The sequence below is a fragment of the Rhyacophila brunnea genome, unplaced genomic scaffold, assembly GCF_057557595.1.
Source record: "Rhyacophila brunnea isolate RB1 unplaced genomic scaffold, BYU_Rbru_1.0 scaffold_13, whole genome shotgun sequence".
NCBI lineage: Eukaryota > Metazoa > Arthropoda > Insecta > Trichoptera > Rhyacophilidae > Rhyacophila > Rhyacophila brunnea.
In genome coordinates, this window is record NW_028232785.1 from 38,035,013 (window position 1) to 38,054,871 (window position 19,859).

A 19,859-nucleotide genomic window follows, 5' to 3' on the forward strand; every position below is an offset into this window, starting at 1 on the left:
TGAGCATGTCCCCCTTAAGAACTGTTGACAATTATTCACAATATAGTATTATTGTTTAGTTTAGTATTATTGTATTGTAGTTATAGTATTATTGTTTAGTTTTGTACAAAATGGTGACGGATCAATGGAAATATTATTGTTCTACGAAAAAAATCCTAAAATGCTCAAATTTGACGTGGAAAATGGTGTCTATCTGCATCGAAGTGTTTAGAAACTAAAAAGAAATATTATCCATCTGCTTTATTTTATTATGACATTACAATTTCCATACATTTTTAAATGACTGTTTTAGTACTAATATTAAATCATTTCACTTGAAAAATAAAAATAACACTGATACCGACAAAAATAGTTTTTTGAACCCCCCGAAAAATTGGCTATAAATGTCTGATAGTTACTATTGTCAGATCAACGTCGAAGTATCACATACTTCCATATATAATAGATAGGTAGTTATCGTGATTCAGTAATAATTGTATGATTTTTACATTTAGGTAGGTAAATGAAATTGATGTGACGTTTAATACAAGTAGGTAATTAAAAATTAATGATATTTGTATATTTTATAATAATAATTATTGTATATAAAATTACAGTAAAATTTCTTCATCTTTTATAACATTAGTAACTATTAATACCTACTCAATAAAAATAACATTCTAATAATTCTTCTTATTATGCATGTTTGCTATTTTATCATTCATCACTTATAAGTGAAATATAATATAATTATTGGCAATTATGACATTTTTATTACACAATTAGGTACAATATGTAAGTAGATACCTGCTAATTTTTCCTCTTTTGTACATGATAAAAATAATACATTTTTTATTTCCCCACCCGGATAATTTGTTAAATAATAAATTTAGCATGTTGGAATTTATTCATTAGTATATTAAGTACTTTAAAGAATTTTAAAATAAAATACTTACCATTTTTGTTCCTAAGCAAAGCATATGGACACACCGCTTCAGGGTGGAAATTAAGAGTATCTTAAAAGACATTATGAGGAATAGTTTTTACATTTTTTCAATCTAATAGGATCTTCCCCCATTGAATGAATAAAACGTATTATAACGCAATAATCTAAATGTATGAAAAATTAGACTATCTTGCAGTGGCGATGGGTGGAGGTAGGGTGGATCCACTATAGATAGTACAGACTAAACATTGTCAGTTATGCGTATTTGTTTACATTGAACTAAGACTACAATTTACAGATGGTGTTGGTTAGTTTTTAAAATTTAAATTAACCCTGGGAAAACCATGCCATAATACGTATTTGTCCATAAAATATTTAAAATAATGCTATTAAATCAAACATCATTTTGGATATTGATGATATTGGTGATATTGGTGAAATCGGTGAATTGTCAAACTGTTTGAGGTGAATGAAAATCCATCCCGAAGGGAAAACTATGGCGCCGTCTATGCATACTTAACAATTAGATTTATATCCAACACCTCCAAGCCGTCTGCAAGACCTAGCGAGACAGACTGGCGAGAGCCAGCTGGCTCAGCTAGTGTCAAAAGATTTTTGAAAGAAAGTTTGACATCCTCGTATGTTCTTAAACAAATTGTAAAAAAATAAACTTATCGTAGGTATTCTGATAAAATAATTATAAAAAATCGCAGGAAAGGACTTAATAAATAAAAACTAACCTCAAAATCGCAACTGAAATCATCCGTGTTCTCTTGCTTTATATAGGTGCGCGTGTCAGGGCTGTTTTGATGGCTAGTTGTTACATCAAACTTGTCTCCAGTACCAGATTGGTCTCCATCACATTCTCGCTTGACTTCCATGTTTGCGTATCAACAATCGTATGCAATATTGTGCAAGAGACAACGTGACAACTTTCTGTTCTGTTGTATATAAGTGTTGCCGAAATGCAGTTGATAATATTCCGTGTAGCTATTATCTGATAAACAATAATGTACCTATTGAATATTGTAGGTATTATGGTACAGATGCTAATGTCAAGAACACCGACTAAACGTAGAACTTTTATCGTAAATAAAACGTATGTCCTGTCGCTGGTGACTAGGAGAGAGTGGAGCTGTCACGAAAAAGATATCCTCAGTGTTGACATTATAGGAGAAAAAAACCCAGTTTGATTTATTTGTTATTTTATACCTAGATGCGCTGTTCTCGTTATGATTGAGGAAATGCTGATGATCATATTCGTACCATTGTTTTTTATAGACAACAAAACACACATATTATTAAATTGTGTCACCGTGTCAAGTGTGTATTTTTATTATAAGTAGTTTCCACGGAAATACTTTTCAGTATTGCGGCAACACTTTTCTAATATTACCTTGAAAGGATCCTATCTGTCACGTAACACGTTGCTTCTGGAATATATACCCTTAACATGGACGTAAACCAAGAATATGATGGAGAACACTCGGATATAGAAGACAAGCCTTTGTTTGACACGCTGACAAGCCATTCAAACAACCCGGACCCTCGCTTTCACGTAACGCAAGTGAACGCGGACATTTCACGTTGCAATTTCGAGGTTAGTTTTTGGAAACAAAATTCTTTTACAATCACTTTAGATTGAGAATAATAACGATAAGTATAATAATATAATAATATGTTGCTTTTTTACAAACTATGTAAGGTTATTCGATGACATTTAACTTTGTTAGGTACAAAAGAATACTTGATTAAGCAATTTGACAGCTACCTACGATACATCTGTGATATTATAGGTTAGGTTAGGTTATCGACTAATTCATGTTAAATATAATTATTATACATTGTTATATGGGTGTTACATGAACTGAAACTGGTTTTACCGTGTTTACAAAATATTATAATTGCTTCTTTCAGTGCCTAATGGCTGACCTCTCTAATATAAAATCTGAGACAGATGATCAACAAGGCGTCGTCAAGCGTGAGATTATTGAAGATGTTTCACACCCAATATATGATGATGAATACCCTCAACTACCGGGTTGTTCGTATTCAGATTACAGGCCAATTGTAAGTATATATACCTATTATATTGTGTGCTATCTTGTATAGAAGGTTGGAATTTGCAATGCATCTTTGAAACTCATTTCACCATTATTAATTCGCTTCAACTTGTTTCATTTAGTGGTTTTAGCTCACACTGATATTTTAAAACAATTTATGTGTAGGTTTCTAAATCTTTCGTCATCGAGCATTTATTTATGATGATACATCACAATCATTCGAATGTGAAGCAATAATTAATGCGACTAGCTGAGCCAGCTGGCGGTCGCCTGTCTGTCTCGCTAGGTCTTGCAGATGGCTGGGCAGTGTTGGATTTTAATATAATTGTAAAATATGCATAGATGGCGCCATAGTTTTCCCTTCGGGATGGGTTTTTTATTCACGTCAGACAAATTGACATTTCGCTGATTTGTCATTTTTACGATTTGCAAATCGTCACTGCCAATATAAATTTGGACTCATATGCGTAGTCTATTCAGAAATCTGGCCTTCACAATATCGTCTAACACCGCCTTAGGCTGCTATGCCTTGCAGAATCTCCGTATGCTACCACTGACATATTAATTTTAATACAATATATGTGTAGGTATGTGCAGTTAAATATGATAAATAATTATACGTCTCAATCATTCGAATATAAAGCAATATATTAACATTATTTTGTTTCATTGTCTAAAAAAAATAAATGCTTGCAGCCATAGAATAATATTAAAAAAATCAAAATTTGAATTACAAATTAACCTTAAACAATATAGTTTCCCGGTGCGGGACATTCATAGCGAGACAAATGTTGATAAATAATGAAGCAATACATATATCTGAGAGGAATAGAACAATTCTGATAAGAATAGGAATTTGTAAGACCTAAAGATGTGGAATCAGCTTAAAGAAGCCTTCATCCAGCAGTGGATTGATACAGGTCGATGACGATAAGTAATGACGATATAAATGGGTAGGTATATAAAATCACAAATTTAAAAAAATAATGCAATTTATATGACCAAGTAGAGTAGAATCAGGTTGCGGAACCCTTCATCCCCTGGTTGAAGATGATGATCATTATGATGACGATATGAATATGTAGATAAATAACTTTAGCATTTTTAATAAATATAGAAATTCAATACTGTCAAGAATACAATCAGCGTAGAGAAGCCTTCATCCAGCAGTAGACTTATTGAGGCTCGTGACAATAATGGCATTATATATAGATAGGTTGATAATAATATCACTGATAAATATAGCAATTCAAATGACAGAAAGGAGTAGAATCAGGGTAGGGAGGCCTTTATCCAGCAGTGGATTGGTTCAGGTCGATGGTGATGATGACGATATGAATATGTAGATAAATATAATATCATGATTTAAATAATATGTATATTAAACACCAATTATTGATGAATACCTTTTAAATATTTTTGAGTTATATGAGCTATATAAGTTTCTGTATGTATATAAGTTTCATTGGTTTAAAAAAAATATCATTTAACAGACATAAAAAAAATGTAACGTTATCAAATTTTGAAATATCTATTGAATTATATATTGATCCAGTGTTGCCATGTCTACTGAAATTTCAGTAGATCAACTGATATTTTTTGCCAATATACTGAATTTTTGATTTTTTTCGAAATTCAAGAAATCTACTGGTATTTGTATTTCTCCATAATTGTAAATTAACTGATGATTCTTTTAATAATACACTTGAAATGATTTACGCATGACCTTTTTTGATGTTATACACTTCTAAATTGACAAAAAAAGCATTGTTACTCTACCCAAAAGCGCCATTTACCCATTAATATCATCATTGTTTACAAAAAAATAATATTATTAGTTTTTGTTATTCTTATTAGTTTTAAATCATATCCAATATATACTACATTTTTCAAAATCTACTGAATTTTTAAATTTTGACTTGGCAACACTGCGTTGATAGCATAGTTGATCGTGAAAATGCGAAAATATGGCCGCGGATAAAATGAACTGTTTTTAATGGGAATTCGTATAAATGTTATTGTTTATTTGAATAATTATAGTTATCTATAGGTACTTGCTATAAATGTGAGTTATTATATAGTGCTGTGCATTTTTTAATCATTATAAGACGTAAATAATATCACCTGTCGTTTTTTACATAAACAACTACCTAAGAATGACGGATGATAGTTTTTAAAAGTGATTTTTTTGTGATTGTGTTGAGTTTTATAAAATTGTGCTCGCTCCGAATTATAGCCACTCGAATGCATCAGATAAGTAAATATGTGGTGGGTAAATTGAAATAATCTAGTTTAGTATACATAGCGTGATAAATACGTAGTGTCAAAAGACTTTCTTTCCGTCAGAGATTGGAAACTTAACTTAAAACAATGAATTTAATTCATAAAAATTTAAATAAATCATTTTTAATATGTTTATCGTTTAATCTTATTATGATCAGTTTGTGATAATTGATTGTATAAATCGGTTAAAACGCATTTTAAATTTAAAGTGGGCATCTTTGGTGAGTTGGTTTGAGTGTTGCAAACATTGTGAAAAAAAAATTCCCGACATAATCAGTTGTCAATAAAGTCGCGTGTCGCTGGAAAATGTATCGAGAAATGAACAAAAATCACCGAATTCGAATGAAATTTAATCATGCAGCTGTCAACTATAGAAAACCCATTTTAAACGATCCGAGAACCGATTATTAATATTATTATTATTTAACCCATCGGACATGAATAAGGCACACAATCGCTCGCCAAAACCCGGAAAAGCTGTAGGATAATAATATATAGGAGATAATGGGTGTGATATATCTTCAATGATCTCGCGCTTGATGACAGCTGGTTGATTATCAGATGTTTTATCAGAGAGTTCCGCTATAAGGTACTGAAAGAAGCATTATTACATTTTGTAAACACAGTAAAACCAGTTTTAGTTCACGAAACTTCCATACAACGATGTACTTGTAATAATTATATTTAACATGAATTAGTAGATAACTTAACTTATATCACACGTATGTATCATAGCTGTCAAATTGTATAAACGTGTAATTTTTGGAAACAGCGCTCGGAATGGAGCGGAACGCCCCGGAGCGCCGTTCCGGTTCGTAAATTCGTTGACAATTCCGTTCCGTCTCGTGGATTCTTCGAATCTACCGTTCCTTCTCGTGGAATCCTGATAGCGAGATGTCTCGTAAAATTCTCGAGCCTCATCAGAATATTTAATATGGCGTTCCGGTTCAGATTGTGTTGAAATTGAGGAATATGAATTGGTATATAAATATATTTAAAAAAAATAAATATTAAACAATGATTTTACTTGTTGACTACCCCTGATTTTTAATAATTCGTACATGTCGATAATAACAGGCAAATTTCTTAGAAATGCATCTAGGTATATTTTTTCCTAACAATGCATTTCTAGACAACCCATGCCTGATAATAAAAAATACAGTTTTTATTGAAGAAAGCACCCTTACATGACTCTCTTCCGTTTTCTTTAAGACAATATGAGATAATAGTTAGTATATTATTCTATTCTTCAGTGCTATTCAACAAGTTTTTTTGCTTGTAGACAAAATCACAAAATACATCATTTATTTAGGGTAGGTACCTACTACTAATATCGATAATAACGTTAAATTATTACGCACCTTTTTTTTGATTTTCAATTAAAACACATGAAATATCTACATAGGTATTGTGAAAAATAATTCATTTGTTAATTAATGTTTTATGAATAAATAAATTACCTTTGTGTAGGTATCTACCAAGGCTTGGATTTTAGACACTTTGGTATGAACCACAGGGCTTAGCTGACTTGGGTAAGAGTGTAAATCGCGAGTTACCAAACAGTTATGATTTTGAGTACATTAAATTTGTAATCAATACGGGAGTGGAAGTCACAATATTTTATGGAATGAAACGGGAGAGAAATGGATGGAAGAAACAAAACAATAACTGTCCGATTGACGATTGCGTAAAATATAGGATATAGGATAGCTAACTTTAGGTACTAGGTAGGCTTGACGCATCATAGTTTCCACAATACATCATAAGACAACCGAGGCCGTTCATTAGTCGACCTGTTGATATTAGATGGTATGCAACCAACAAGGTGTCTTCCCATCGGTATGGAGCGATATACATCCAAGGAGGTTTAATAACGCTATTGTGCAAGTAAATTAAAATGTCTGTGGTCTCTGTACAATTTTTGCGTGTATGGGCATCTTCATCAGGGGGAACGAACAAATTTAAACGTTCATAGTATTACCCATATCATGCTGAGCTAGGTACCTACTCTTATTTTTTATTTCGGTTTTAGTTCGGCAGAAATACTTCGCAGTGAAAAAATACTCGTAGGTAGGTACCTACCTAAACTCTTTACCTATCCTTCATGTTATATAGAAAATAAAGCTAATGGAAAAAATATATTGTTGAGGATATTAAAATAACCATAGTAATACGGTCCTTTGAAATAAATCATTAAATCAATATAGGTAGGTACCTACTTAGTTCATATTTTTTGTTTCACAAAACTTCTACGTAGCAAAGCTGTTTACTACTCAATAATAATACAATGAATCCTACCTATTGTGCATTGAAAAAAATATTGTCGGTGAAGATTTATTGCTTGAAGAGATTTTTTTGTCTCAAAAAAAGGTTTTATAAACAATAACTAATAGCACATGTAATTTTTGATTTGAGGGCTTTGAAAGAATAAATTTTCTTACAAAATATTAGTTTAAACAGCAATCCTCGACTAACAAGAGGTCGTAGTCGTGGTCGTTTACATCGTCGTAGTATTTATTTATAAAACCATAATAATTATAAAAAAGTACATACCCACCTTAATCAAGTAGGTACTATAATAATTATCGTGTCTTGATTGTGAGTTTTTGTTGGTGTTTTGAATTATTGTTTGTCTTGTGATTGGAGAAACTTGTCGCATACTATGCAAACCACAAACATAGTGGTACTATGATAGTACTAAGGATTTTTATATAGGTACCTACTGTACAATAATAGCAGAGTACAAATGAGTAAAAATAACAAAACTGTGTAGGTATTGCCAAGTGGTAACGACGAAATCTTAGAACAATGTATTTTGAGTTGTTTCCCTATAGAAGTTGGGTATCGAATAAGACCTTACACTCCGGTGATTTGGGTAAGTGTCTAAATTCTATCTTATACCTAGTAACATAAAAAGCAAATAAATATTATGTATTAGTTATTAATTTCATATACCTATTATCGCAAAGGTATTTTTTGTTATATATTCATAGAACAGATTCCATATTACGGAGGTATTTGAGTCATCATAGGGAGATTTAAAATACTGTAGAAAAATTGACGCGGCATTTTGTTTAGGAACATCACTGTGTGACGTGTTTTTTCTCACCCTCATATGCACCTATATATTATATAATACATAACATATAGATTGCATTGAGCAAATAATACATTGCGAAAACTCATGCGATAGATGTTGTCGAAATAAAAGAGGTAGCATACATTTTAATAAAATCATAGAGGAATCCAATGGGAATTTACTTACATAATAATTAATAGTTTCAACAACATCAGAAACCTATTAGAACAAATTATTCCACATGCCCACATGGTGTAAATATTTGAATATTTTTTTCTAATATCTACAAGTCTGGGGTTGTTTAAAATTATGCATATTTAATAATGAATGCTACATTCGTAAAACTTGTGTATTCATTAAGTACTTAATTTTAATAAATTAATTCATTATGAACCATGCTCCTACTTTTTCGTACATGATGGATTTTGATGTGATTAAAAAATAGTTTAATCAAAATATTTCCAATTTAGGTACGAGTACTAGCTTTAAATAAAGTAGCATGTAACTTGGTTTAACCAATGTACTTATCTTCTGTTTGAGACTTTCACGGTTGTTCGTCATCGTAATTGATTTTTGGGTTTTCACCGTGTGTAATTCTTCATTCTTTGCTCGACGTTTCGGGCTTGTTGCAGAGGCCATTATCAAGAGATATTATATGATATCGAGGAAAGAAGGAAGAAGTACACGTGGTGAAAACCCAAAAATCAATAACGATAAAGTATCTTCACTCATGTTTCCATTTACACTTATTTACATGTTTTTATTCAAACTACTGACGAAACAAATGGACAATTGTATTGGTTTGTCCATTATTTCATATATTTTTATGTATCCTACTCCAATGAGATTCATATACTTACATTTAGGTATACATATTTATATAATTATTATTATTATGAATGATGTATTTTTTAGTAAACGATTTCGTAAACTTATAGTATGAGATATTTTTTATGTTACAAACAACTGATTCGGGCGAAGGTGATTAGGAAAATGTTTTATAAAGTACATTATGTAAAACTAAGATATTTTTTTATATTACAGATATTATATCTAATATTGCACATTTTTGAAAAATTATTGAGCGTTCCTGTTCGTAAAATTTTCCATTTCGAGCACTGTTTGGAAACAAAGTTTAATATCACCTTATGTTCCTACGCAGTTTGTAAAAAAGCCGCAGTTTATACTACTAAACGAATCATTGTTATTCTCAATCTAAAGTGATTCTAAAGGAATTTAGTTTCCAAAAACTAACCTCGAAATTGCAGCTTGAAATACGTGGTTGTCGGCAAATACGTAATGTATTTCTCAGAAAATGTATGCATAAGGCAGAATTGATTAATATATAGTAAATTGGATAGTTTTAAGAAAGCTAGAATAATCGGAAATAGGATATTTCGACCTTCTTAGTTCTTTATACAACTCATCTCGTGAGGCGAGAATCAAATAGATTCGCCTAGAAAGAGAGAGGTGACAAGTTGTATGGATCATCGTCTCACCTCTCAAATTATTACAATTTGTTAATAAAGTTTACAAGAAGACTTAATTAGTACATTCTTATAACATAAACAATGTTCATTTTTACACTTAAGTTATATAAATCGATAATCGCATCTCAAAAGATCGATATTCCCTTTGGTTGATTCTATATTTTAAGATTGTGAATTTGTTTCGCTCATACGTACGAGATCTGGCTAAAGAGAATCTGTCTTAGAGTGTTCTCTTTCTTACTCACTGAGCTTCACATACTGAACAAAGCGTGTGAGTAAAATACAATAATAGTGCTATCTCTATTTAACACAAAGGGTTATATAGCATTTACTTGAAAAATGTGTGATATCATTTGTACGAATTCAGAAGAGGATATTTATATGAAAGCGTAGTTTTCTGTATGATTCTATACACTGGAAATAATATCTTAAATTTGATCAGCGATTTAAATTGATAACATTATAAAATAATTCAAATACATATTGACTCACGATGTATGCGAGTGACACTTGATACCTTTTTATATTACTTACTTATAGTTGTTCATGACCTTTTCAGGTCGACATCCACAGCTCACTCTGAGGAGTCGGTAGACCGATCAGGGTGAACTGCGGGACTTAATATAACGATTTTGTATCGGCTTTCTTGTGGGGGTTAACGTCATTTCAAACTATGAAAGGATTGACTACAAGGCGGAAACATTGCAGTTATGTCGGCATGATTTTACTACTACAAACATCAACTGAAGTTCAATACATTTATGTTGATGTCATAGGGCAAGCCAGTTCCCTGGTCGAATACTGTAAAAAAATAATCAAAACCTTACGTGAAGCTTTAATATAACACGGTATGGATGCATGTTGGATATTATGCGACAAGAAGCTAAACTAATGAAATGGCATTGTGCCGGAACGTCGCTTGCCAAATACAGTTATACAAGCGGCCACTGACAGTAGAAAAAATACCTGTGGAAGGCCTACTCTGGGTAAACATAATGGTGATACTTTTGCATAATATTAATAATGTTATTTTCAGAATCGCGAAACCGGTCTGATCGATAGTGTGGGAGTGGTCATCAAAGAAGAATTTGTTGTCAACGCAATCCGCCAAATCAATAATGACGATTCTCTACATGACGGCTCTGATCCACAATACATGCTATTAGAACAGGTACGTTCAATTTTTTTAAATGTTGTTTTTGAGGGGATTATTATTCCAGCAGAATACCAGCAGAGGCATCTAGCGGAAAAATACGAAGCTTGCAATTTGAAAATTTTTTTTGATAATTTACAATTTCAACTGTATTAATTAATAAACATGTAGATATCTGAAAACATTAAAGATGTTTGTTTTTTTTTAAGTCAAATATAACTTACAATTGTAAAAAAATGTAATCAAATGTGAATTTGTTGCATGGTCCTATCTTATTATTACATTATATTTTATGGTCATATTTATTATTAAAATTTTATATTATTAAGTTGTCATTTTTTAACGAATTTTAACAGATTTATTACTTATTCATCGTTTTAATATCTTTTATATTTATTTAAAAAACATCGATTTTGACAAAAATATAAATCTGTATAACTTGAAATCCTTTTCATTTATATTTAAAAAAATCTTTTTAATGTTTTTCAGATACATTTTTTTATTAATTAATACAGTTGATATTGTAAATTATAACAAAATGTCTCAAATTGCAAGCTGCGTATTTTTCCGCTAGGTGCCTCTTTTGGAATGCCCCCCCCCCGTTAAGCCCGATAGAACTTTAAATTGTAAAAAGTCAATTTTGACCGTTTTTAAATTCGAAAGACAGACGTGCATGGCGTTAACATTTTTAAATGATTTAAGGCATATTGCCACTGCAGCTGTTCTCAACGAAGCAAATATTGGTCGCCCAATTTAGTACACTTTTTTCGTGCACTGTCAGTTATATAAAACGAATAATGTTGGCTTTCAATGCGCCAATTGTTGCTTAACTATCGGAATGAGCCAGTGAATTCGCAAACCCCCACAGGAAATATCGCCTGAATTTAGAGGACATTTGACAGGTCCGTTTATGGAACAGCTTATCCCCAAAATTTGATATAGATTAGTGCTGTCGCCGTATAGCACGTGGTGCTACACTTTTATGCCACATTCATATGCCATATTTTGAAAAAATATTACTGATCAATTCTCCATAGCTTCAGCCTCAGCCTCATTTTGAAGAAATATTGTCCGGTAATGCAATCAAGGGACTTTTATGGATCGGTGTCAATCGATATGTGGCATATTTCCATACTAACAAACCCGTTCAGTGAGAATGAGCTAAATCACTAAACGCAATTTTGCGGGAACATGCAATTATAGGGTGCGCGAATCTAAAACACATTTACTAGGTAGTTGTGGTAAATTTGTCAACGTAACTCTATTCGTGTTTCTTTGCCAGACTAAACCAATCATTAATGTCATAAAGTCAACGCGTGTCACACATGGATTTGAAAGTTAACCCTTTTGTAAGTTCAATCTTACCAAAAAAAACACCTGTCAAAGAAAATTTATTTGCTTTAATATTGTTGAATTAAGTATACCAACCCTATTTTTTTTGTAGATTTCTTCCCAGCAATGTTTCACATATAATCCATTGGACGTGCCTACAAAGGATACGCTTGACAATAACCTGACCAATAACAACATAACAGATTCAACTAATGAAATGGAAAATATGATACAGCATTCAGAGATGACTATAGATGTACTAAACGTAAAACAGGAAGTTTCGAAATTACACTTACCAAAGGTGGTTCGAATCATGTTGAGAAGAGTTACATATTTTCCACGTAACTTTATTTGCAATAATTGTTATGGAGTGTTTGAATCTGTAAACCATCTAAATAGTCACTACATTTCATGCACGTCTGAGCATCCTAAGTTATATAAAACACATATTGGTAAAAAATCACATCAGTGTGATGTGTGTTTTAAAACCATTCTGCAAATTGGTAACCTTAAAAAACATAAAATGACACACACCGATGAAAAACCATATCAATGCAATGTGTGTTTAAAGAATTTCCAGCGCATTGATCATCTCAAAAAACATAAAATGACACATACTGGTGAAAAACCACATCATTGTCATGTGTGTTTAAAGAATTTCCAGCGCATTGATCATCTTAAAAAACATAAAATGACACATATTGGTGAAAAACCACATCATTGTCATGTGTGTTCTAAACAGTTCTCCGTAATTTCTCGTCTTAAAGGTCATATAATGACTCATACTGGTGAAAAACCACATCAGTGCGATGTGTGTTTTAAAAAGTTTATTGCAATTAGTGATCTCAAAAAACATAAAATGATACACACTGGTGAACGACCACATCAGTGCGATGTTTGTTTAAAGAATTTCCAGCAAATTGGTACTTTCAATATACATAAAATGACACATACTGGTGAAAAACCACATCATTGTCATGTGTGTTCTAAACAATTCTCTGTAATTTCTCATCTTAAAGGTCATATAATAACTCATACTGGTGAAAAACCACATCAATGCGATGTGTGTTTTAAAAAGTTCAACGCAAATAGTAAACTGAAAAGACATAAAATTGTGCATACTGATTGAAAACCACATCAATGCAATGTATGTTTAAAGAATTTCCAGCTAATTGGTAAACTCAAAATACATAAAATGAAACATTCTGATGAAAAACCACATCAATTTGATTTACGGAACTTCCAGCGAATTAGTGATCTAAAAAACATAAAATGACACATACTGGTAAAAAACCACATCAATGTCATGTATGTTCTAAACAATTCTCTCAAATTGGTAATCTTAAAGGTCATAATATAATCACTCATACTGATGAAAAACCATATCAATGTGATGTGTGTTTAAAGAATTTCCAGCAAATTGGTGATCTCAAAAAACATAAAATAACACATGTTGGTGAGAAACCACATCAACGTGATGTATGTTTTAAAAAATTCTCTCGAATTGCTAATCTTAAAGATCATTAAATGACACATACTGGTGAAAAACCATATCAATGCAATGTGTTCTCGGCAAATTTTTATTAATCTGACCACAAAAAGTACCCACCTTTGAAAAAATAAACTAACAAAATTAAATCCAGTTTTGGTTCCACATATTTGTGCGAATCTTGGTTTACTGATAACAGCCTTGATAATTGATCACGATTAGGAGTATCTTCTTACACTCCTGTCTTCAAAAAGCCAGTTAGTGAAATGCAATGTCCAAGATCGCACTAATACCCTTTGTTATTTTGAGTATTTTTTTACTCTTTATTGTATTTTTATATATCATTGTATGGGTGTTTTGTGCTTCTTTTGTAAATGTCCTCACATACGTTTAAATGTAAATAAATGTATGCTCGATCAATATAATAAATGTACTTAACACGTAATACCTAGTTACTATTTTTTCCAACTTTTATCCCAAATCTCACATGCGCCAGCTACCGTTAAAGTATAAGAACACATGCTATAAGCGAACGCTTGTCGCGCGGCTATCATGACCATCGAAATATTTTTCTACAATAATATTTAGGGCTCGTCCCCGTGTGTGAAATTGTTAGTAGACAACGTCTTTTTTTGGTTATACGTTTGAGATGCGCGCGCCGCTCAACGCTCCGCCGAACGCTCCCACGCTGGACGGGGCCTTATTCATTTTGTTATTGCAAAATAGATTTGGTAAATAAGTTTGATAAAATGAAGTTTTGGATTATTCAGAATACAAGCTACGTAGTCAGTTTCTTATTATGTGATAACATTTTTGGAAGAAATAAACCATTTATTTTATTTTATTCAATATATAATTTACAAGATTTGATGTTACATTCCATATATTGAACATACATAACTTGAAAACACCCAGATAATAACGCAATTTAATGAGCATTTCATGTGGGACCTACCAGTTTAAATTATTGCAATTATGTATGACGCTCGTAGCTTAATTCGTTAAAGCATATTGGTGGCTACACGGGTTCAATTTCCGTCGAGTATCGTATTTTCTTAAAATGAGATAAAATGATTTGAGAGGGTATTTATATCTCTGAGGTATTTTCACGTAATGTATGTTCAATATTTGGAAGTGATAATATGTTCATATATCATCTACATATTATCTATACCGGTACCTATAATATGGTATTCCAAAATAAGTTAAACTTGCTTATCTTTAAATCCACTATATCCATGAAAAAATCTGTCAAAATAGGTAATATAGGACTGGTACCCATTGCAAAGTCATTAATTTGTTGATAGGTATTATATTATGCTTCCATTAAATTAACAAAAAATTCTTATCTATGCATCAAATAATCACAGATTTTATATCTTTTGTCAACAATGGATAAAGATTCTTCCTACCTATCTATGAGTTTAGTCTAAAATTGCTATTTTTAATTCCACTATTGGGACACTAAAAATGACAAACAAGATCAGCTGACTAATATACTGGAGGGCGTGATCCGGTCTTTTCGTACTCTAGGGGAGCCATCTGCTGAAGGCAGACAGTTCTGTCGGTGTTAGTACCTATCTATCTAAATGCCATTTGGAACTTACCTACCGACAATTACCCATGATTATACTTGGTTGTAGGTCATACACAAACGAGGTTGATTCTATGCATTCCTCAATAAACTGATAAACAGAAAAAAGAGGAGTCAAATCATACTTCTCATTGAGGTAAATATGGTCAAAATATACAGCTTTTCTGTGCTTGATGGTACTAATGGTAAGAATAATGTATGTTATAAACTTCACATTAGAAATGTGATCCCCGTTACAGCCACACATAGAGAGCCTTACCCTCTTCTTATTTTACCTCTCGGCTTTGACTAAATAGACCAGAACGTAGCGTATCTACTGATGTACCTACCCTCAAGTTCGAAGCTAGCTCAGGGTTTTGGTATTCACTTGGGGTGTCGAATAAATTGTTTGTTTCAACTTTGTTATGTAGTCCTATAAAGGAGCAAGCAGAATTAAATAAAACACCAGGATTAGCTTTACTTCGTATATTGTTTTCACCAGATATTTTTATAATATTCCTTTACACTTGCATCTTAATATTAATTTATTACTTTATAAAAATACTTTACAACAAGGTTCTTAATATTTATTATTTTTAGGTACCTAATTAATGTTTTATAACACAATCCGAATTACTCTTTACAATTATTATTGAATTGAATTACATTCCTTATTGTTTCTTATTTTAAAATTGAGACTTTAAGATTACGATCCTTCTTGTTCTTATTTTATAACAATATATTTGAGCTATCACTTAAACACCTAGCGATGACTTTAAGTTATCCGGATAATTAAACAACTTCTGCAGCGACCGGCGTCGGCTGTAAGTTTGCACTATTTTTCGTAACAAACCGTTGAGGTCATATTACGTGCATCTCAGTCTGAGGCTCTAACCGCCCTTCCCGCGAGAACCGGCGCCTTTTACAGAGATAAATTACTCCGCGTAACTCTGCTTCTAATAGGTTAACAGTTGACATCAAAATTATTATCAGAATATATAAAATCTTATATCTACAAATATTTCCAACAGTGTCTAAGTACAAATCTTAATAATAATGAATATTGGGTTCTTATCTTAATACACATGTCTATTTACATAATGATGTTTATTTACAATTCAAAACAATACCAAATCAAACATTATAACCTACTGATTTACTTTAGCTTTCATCTCCTTCTTTCTGTTAGTACTATCATGTTTTCATCTAAGTTATACTTATATGTTTATCAATTAGCTTATATAATGTAGACAAAATTTCCATATTTTATCGCTAGACATATTATAAAATTATCCAATCTTATTACTAGACAAGCACTTCCCTCATCTTTCACCCTGTGTTACCGTTTACTTCAACGCCTCGTATACCAGCTCGATACGCAAGAAATAGGACTTTTATCTGAGGAAGGAAATCGATCATATTATGTTTTAAGCCTTTTGACTACACGGTCAGGGAACGTGTTTACGCTAATTAATTTCTCAGGGATCAATATTGATATAAGATCAAAGTCCAGGAACGTAACACTACCTACCTATAGTTATTATGAATGTAGCATCAGATCTTTTCAATGTTGGCATTTAAAATAATTCTAGGTGATTAGGTACCACAGGTACCTAAAAAGTTGATAAAAATCCTACTTGTATCTCTAGAGATATAGTATAAATAAATTAAATTAGCTACAAGAATTTTACACTACATATTTCTATAACAATATTATTTTCCAATATGCTGGGTGTATAGAAAGACAATCCGTCACTATATTTATTGATTACAGAAGCATCCAATAATAAATACTACACATCATTATTATTTAGTTGAAAATTATGGTAATTTGTGAAAAACCATTTATTACTGGATTCAAGTAAGTACATAATCACAAAGTTAATAAAATACTGCCACTGTTGCGCATGTAAAAGAATGGAATGGAAACTGAACGATATTAATATTTTTGTGGAGTTTACCAACTTAACCACGATTCACGCACTTGCAAAATAAATACAAATGTAAGTTACTAAGTAAAAAAAAATGTCGTCATTCCTATGTGTCAATTAGGGAATCGAATCCCGAGCTAAAATTTTGATCCCGCGATTACAATTTGACTATCTCGGGATTGGTATTTTTTTGATAGTAAATATAATATTTTTAAAATATAAAAGTATGATTGAAATTCTGAAGAGTTATGATGACATTTAGGTTATTCTGTAAGGGCAATTATACCCTTATAGAAATATAAATATTCAAAGATTATGACGTATGAACCTAGCATACTTAAAACTAACCAGAATGGAATTACATAGGTTGAAATCATTGGACGCACCAAACGCGTAACGGTGAAGTGGCTATTCGATATACTTAGCATACCATTTAAATGTAGTAATTATCTTTGCTTGCGTGCCATGAATTCAGTGACGTCTAACTGGTTGTTAATAATCGGATTTATTGTTATACTAATGTTGTTACAGTTACGTATAGCAGATAAAATGGTTATGTAGAGGTTTTATATTTTAACTCATACAAATGTCATGTTGTTGTCTATGGTCATTGATCGACCAGAGACAATAATAATGAAACGAGTCAACAATTCAGTTGCAAATCCGGCCTTCAACAGTACAGTCAATCATGCGAGCAACTCTCCATAAAGTTTCGATATCATATTAGAAATCATATTGTAAAAAAATCATAAAGTATTAAAACAATATGACGACTGTCTTATTTTAGAGCCGTGTTAATCTTAAATACAATATAAAACAATCCATTTCAAAACTGTGTCTCATTTATTCGTGGCCCGAACATTATATTATCACACACACGAAGCAACCTTCTACATATAAATAATAGACGTTATATCTTCACAACCTACAACAATAGGTCATAACGTCTATAGTAGTTTATTATCCGCGAGCAAACGGCAATTCCATGCGTGATGTGTACAGGTACATACACGTCACTAACATAATGATTTTGTACACATACCGATTGATTGTGTTTGATGAAAAAATCAACTCGAAAGATTCGGGATAATGTTTACTAATTACAGAATTCACAGGTATCGAAAATTGAACGGGAGGGATCCCGTGATTGGACTCCCTAGTGTCAATACGCTCAGATGCTATGCCACAAATACTAATTTGTCACACAAATACCAGTGGCCAAAACTACCAACATGATGTTTGGCAGACTGCATAATTGGTACGTCTTCATAAACGTCATAACAAAAATCTAAAATAATGGGTAAGTTAGCGAGTATCTATACAAACATACGTTATAATTAGAAGGCTATTAACACTAGTATGTCTTTGTATGTTTTTTAAGACAACTAGCTGTCGAGCGTCTACATTAACGTAGAAATATTGCATTTATAAGGTTTTTCACCAGTATGTGTCATTTTATGTTTCTTAAGATCACCAAGTCGCAAGCATCTATATGGACATTCATTGCATTTATAAGGTTTTTCACCAGTATGTGTCATTTTATGTGTTTTAAGATTACTAGATGTCGAGGATATATATGAACATACATTGCATTTATTAGGTTTTTCACCAGTATGTGTCATTTTATGTATCTTAAGATCACCAAGTCGCAAGCATCTATATGGACATTCATTGCATTTATAAGGTTTTTCACCAGTATGTGTCATTTTATGTGTTTTAAGATAACTAGATGTCGAGGATATATATGAATATACATTGCATTTATAAGGTTTTTCACCAGTATGTGTCCTTTTATGTATCTTTAGATCACTAAGTCGCAAGCATCTATATGGACATTCATTGCATTTATAAGGTTTTTCACCAGTATGTGTCATTTTATGTTTCTTAAGATCACCAAGTCGCAAGCATCTATATGGACATTCATTGCATTTATAAGGTTTTTCACCAGTATGTGTCATTTTATGTGTTTTAAGATAACTAGATGTCGAGGATATATATGAACATACATTGCATTTATAAGGTTTTTCACCAGTATGTGTCCTTTTATGTATCTTAAGATCACTAAGTCGCAAGCATCTATATGGACATTCATTGCATTTATAAGGTTTTTCACCAGTATGTGTCATTTTATGTGTTTTAAGGTTACTAGATGTCGAGGATTTATATAAACATACATTGCATTTAAAGGGTTTGTCACCAGTATGTGATATGATTTGATTTTGATCATCAATCACGTCCATGTGAGCAATTTTGTGAGTTTTTAGAGCACTTCTGCTACAAAAAACTGCGCTACAAATGCAGCAAATTAAATTACGTGAGAAATGGATGACTCTTCTCAGAATAAGGCGAAGTTTTTTCGGAGTATCGCGTTCTAAGATTTCTTTTTTAATGTCTTTTTCATCTATCGTGACTTCTGAATACTGCATCATTTTATCCTGGATTCCATCTGAGGAATATTGGCTGTCGCCACTATCGTGATGCTTTGTGAAAAATCCGTTGGTAGAAATCTAGAAAAAAATTCAATATTATCAATTGTTATGT

General features: G+C 31.8%; 2 protein-coding genes across 2 annotated transcripts in view; one reads left to right on the plus strand and one right to left on the minus strand.

Annotated features, from left to right (window-relative positions):
* LOC147077451 (uncharacterized) overlaps positions 1 to 19,859 on the minus strand; it is a 460,029-nt gene that overhangs the window by 433,807 nt on the left and 6,363 nt on the right. The gene's annotated exons all lie outside the window — the stretch shown is intronic.
* On the plus strand, positions 2,322 to 18,478 carry LOC147077458 (uncharacterized). The gene is made up of 4 exons (XM_085941701.1): positions 2,322 to 2,525; positions 2,843 to 2,995; positions 10,877 to 11,011; positions 18,425 to 18,478. Exons 1-4 carry the CDS (start codon positions 2,379 to 2,381, stop codon positions 18,476 to 18,478), a joined length of 489 nt encoding a protein of 162 aa, XP_085797827.1. The 5' UTR covers positions 2,322 to 2,378.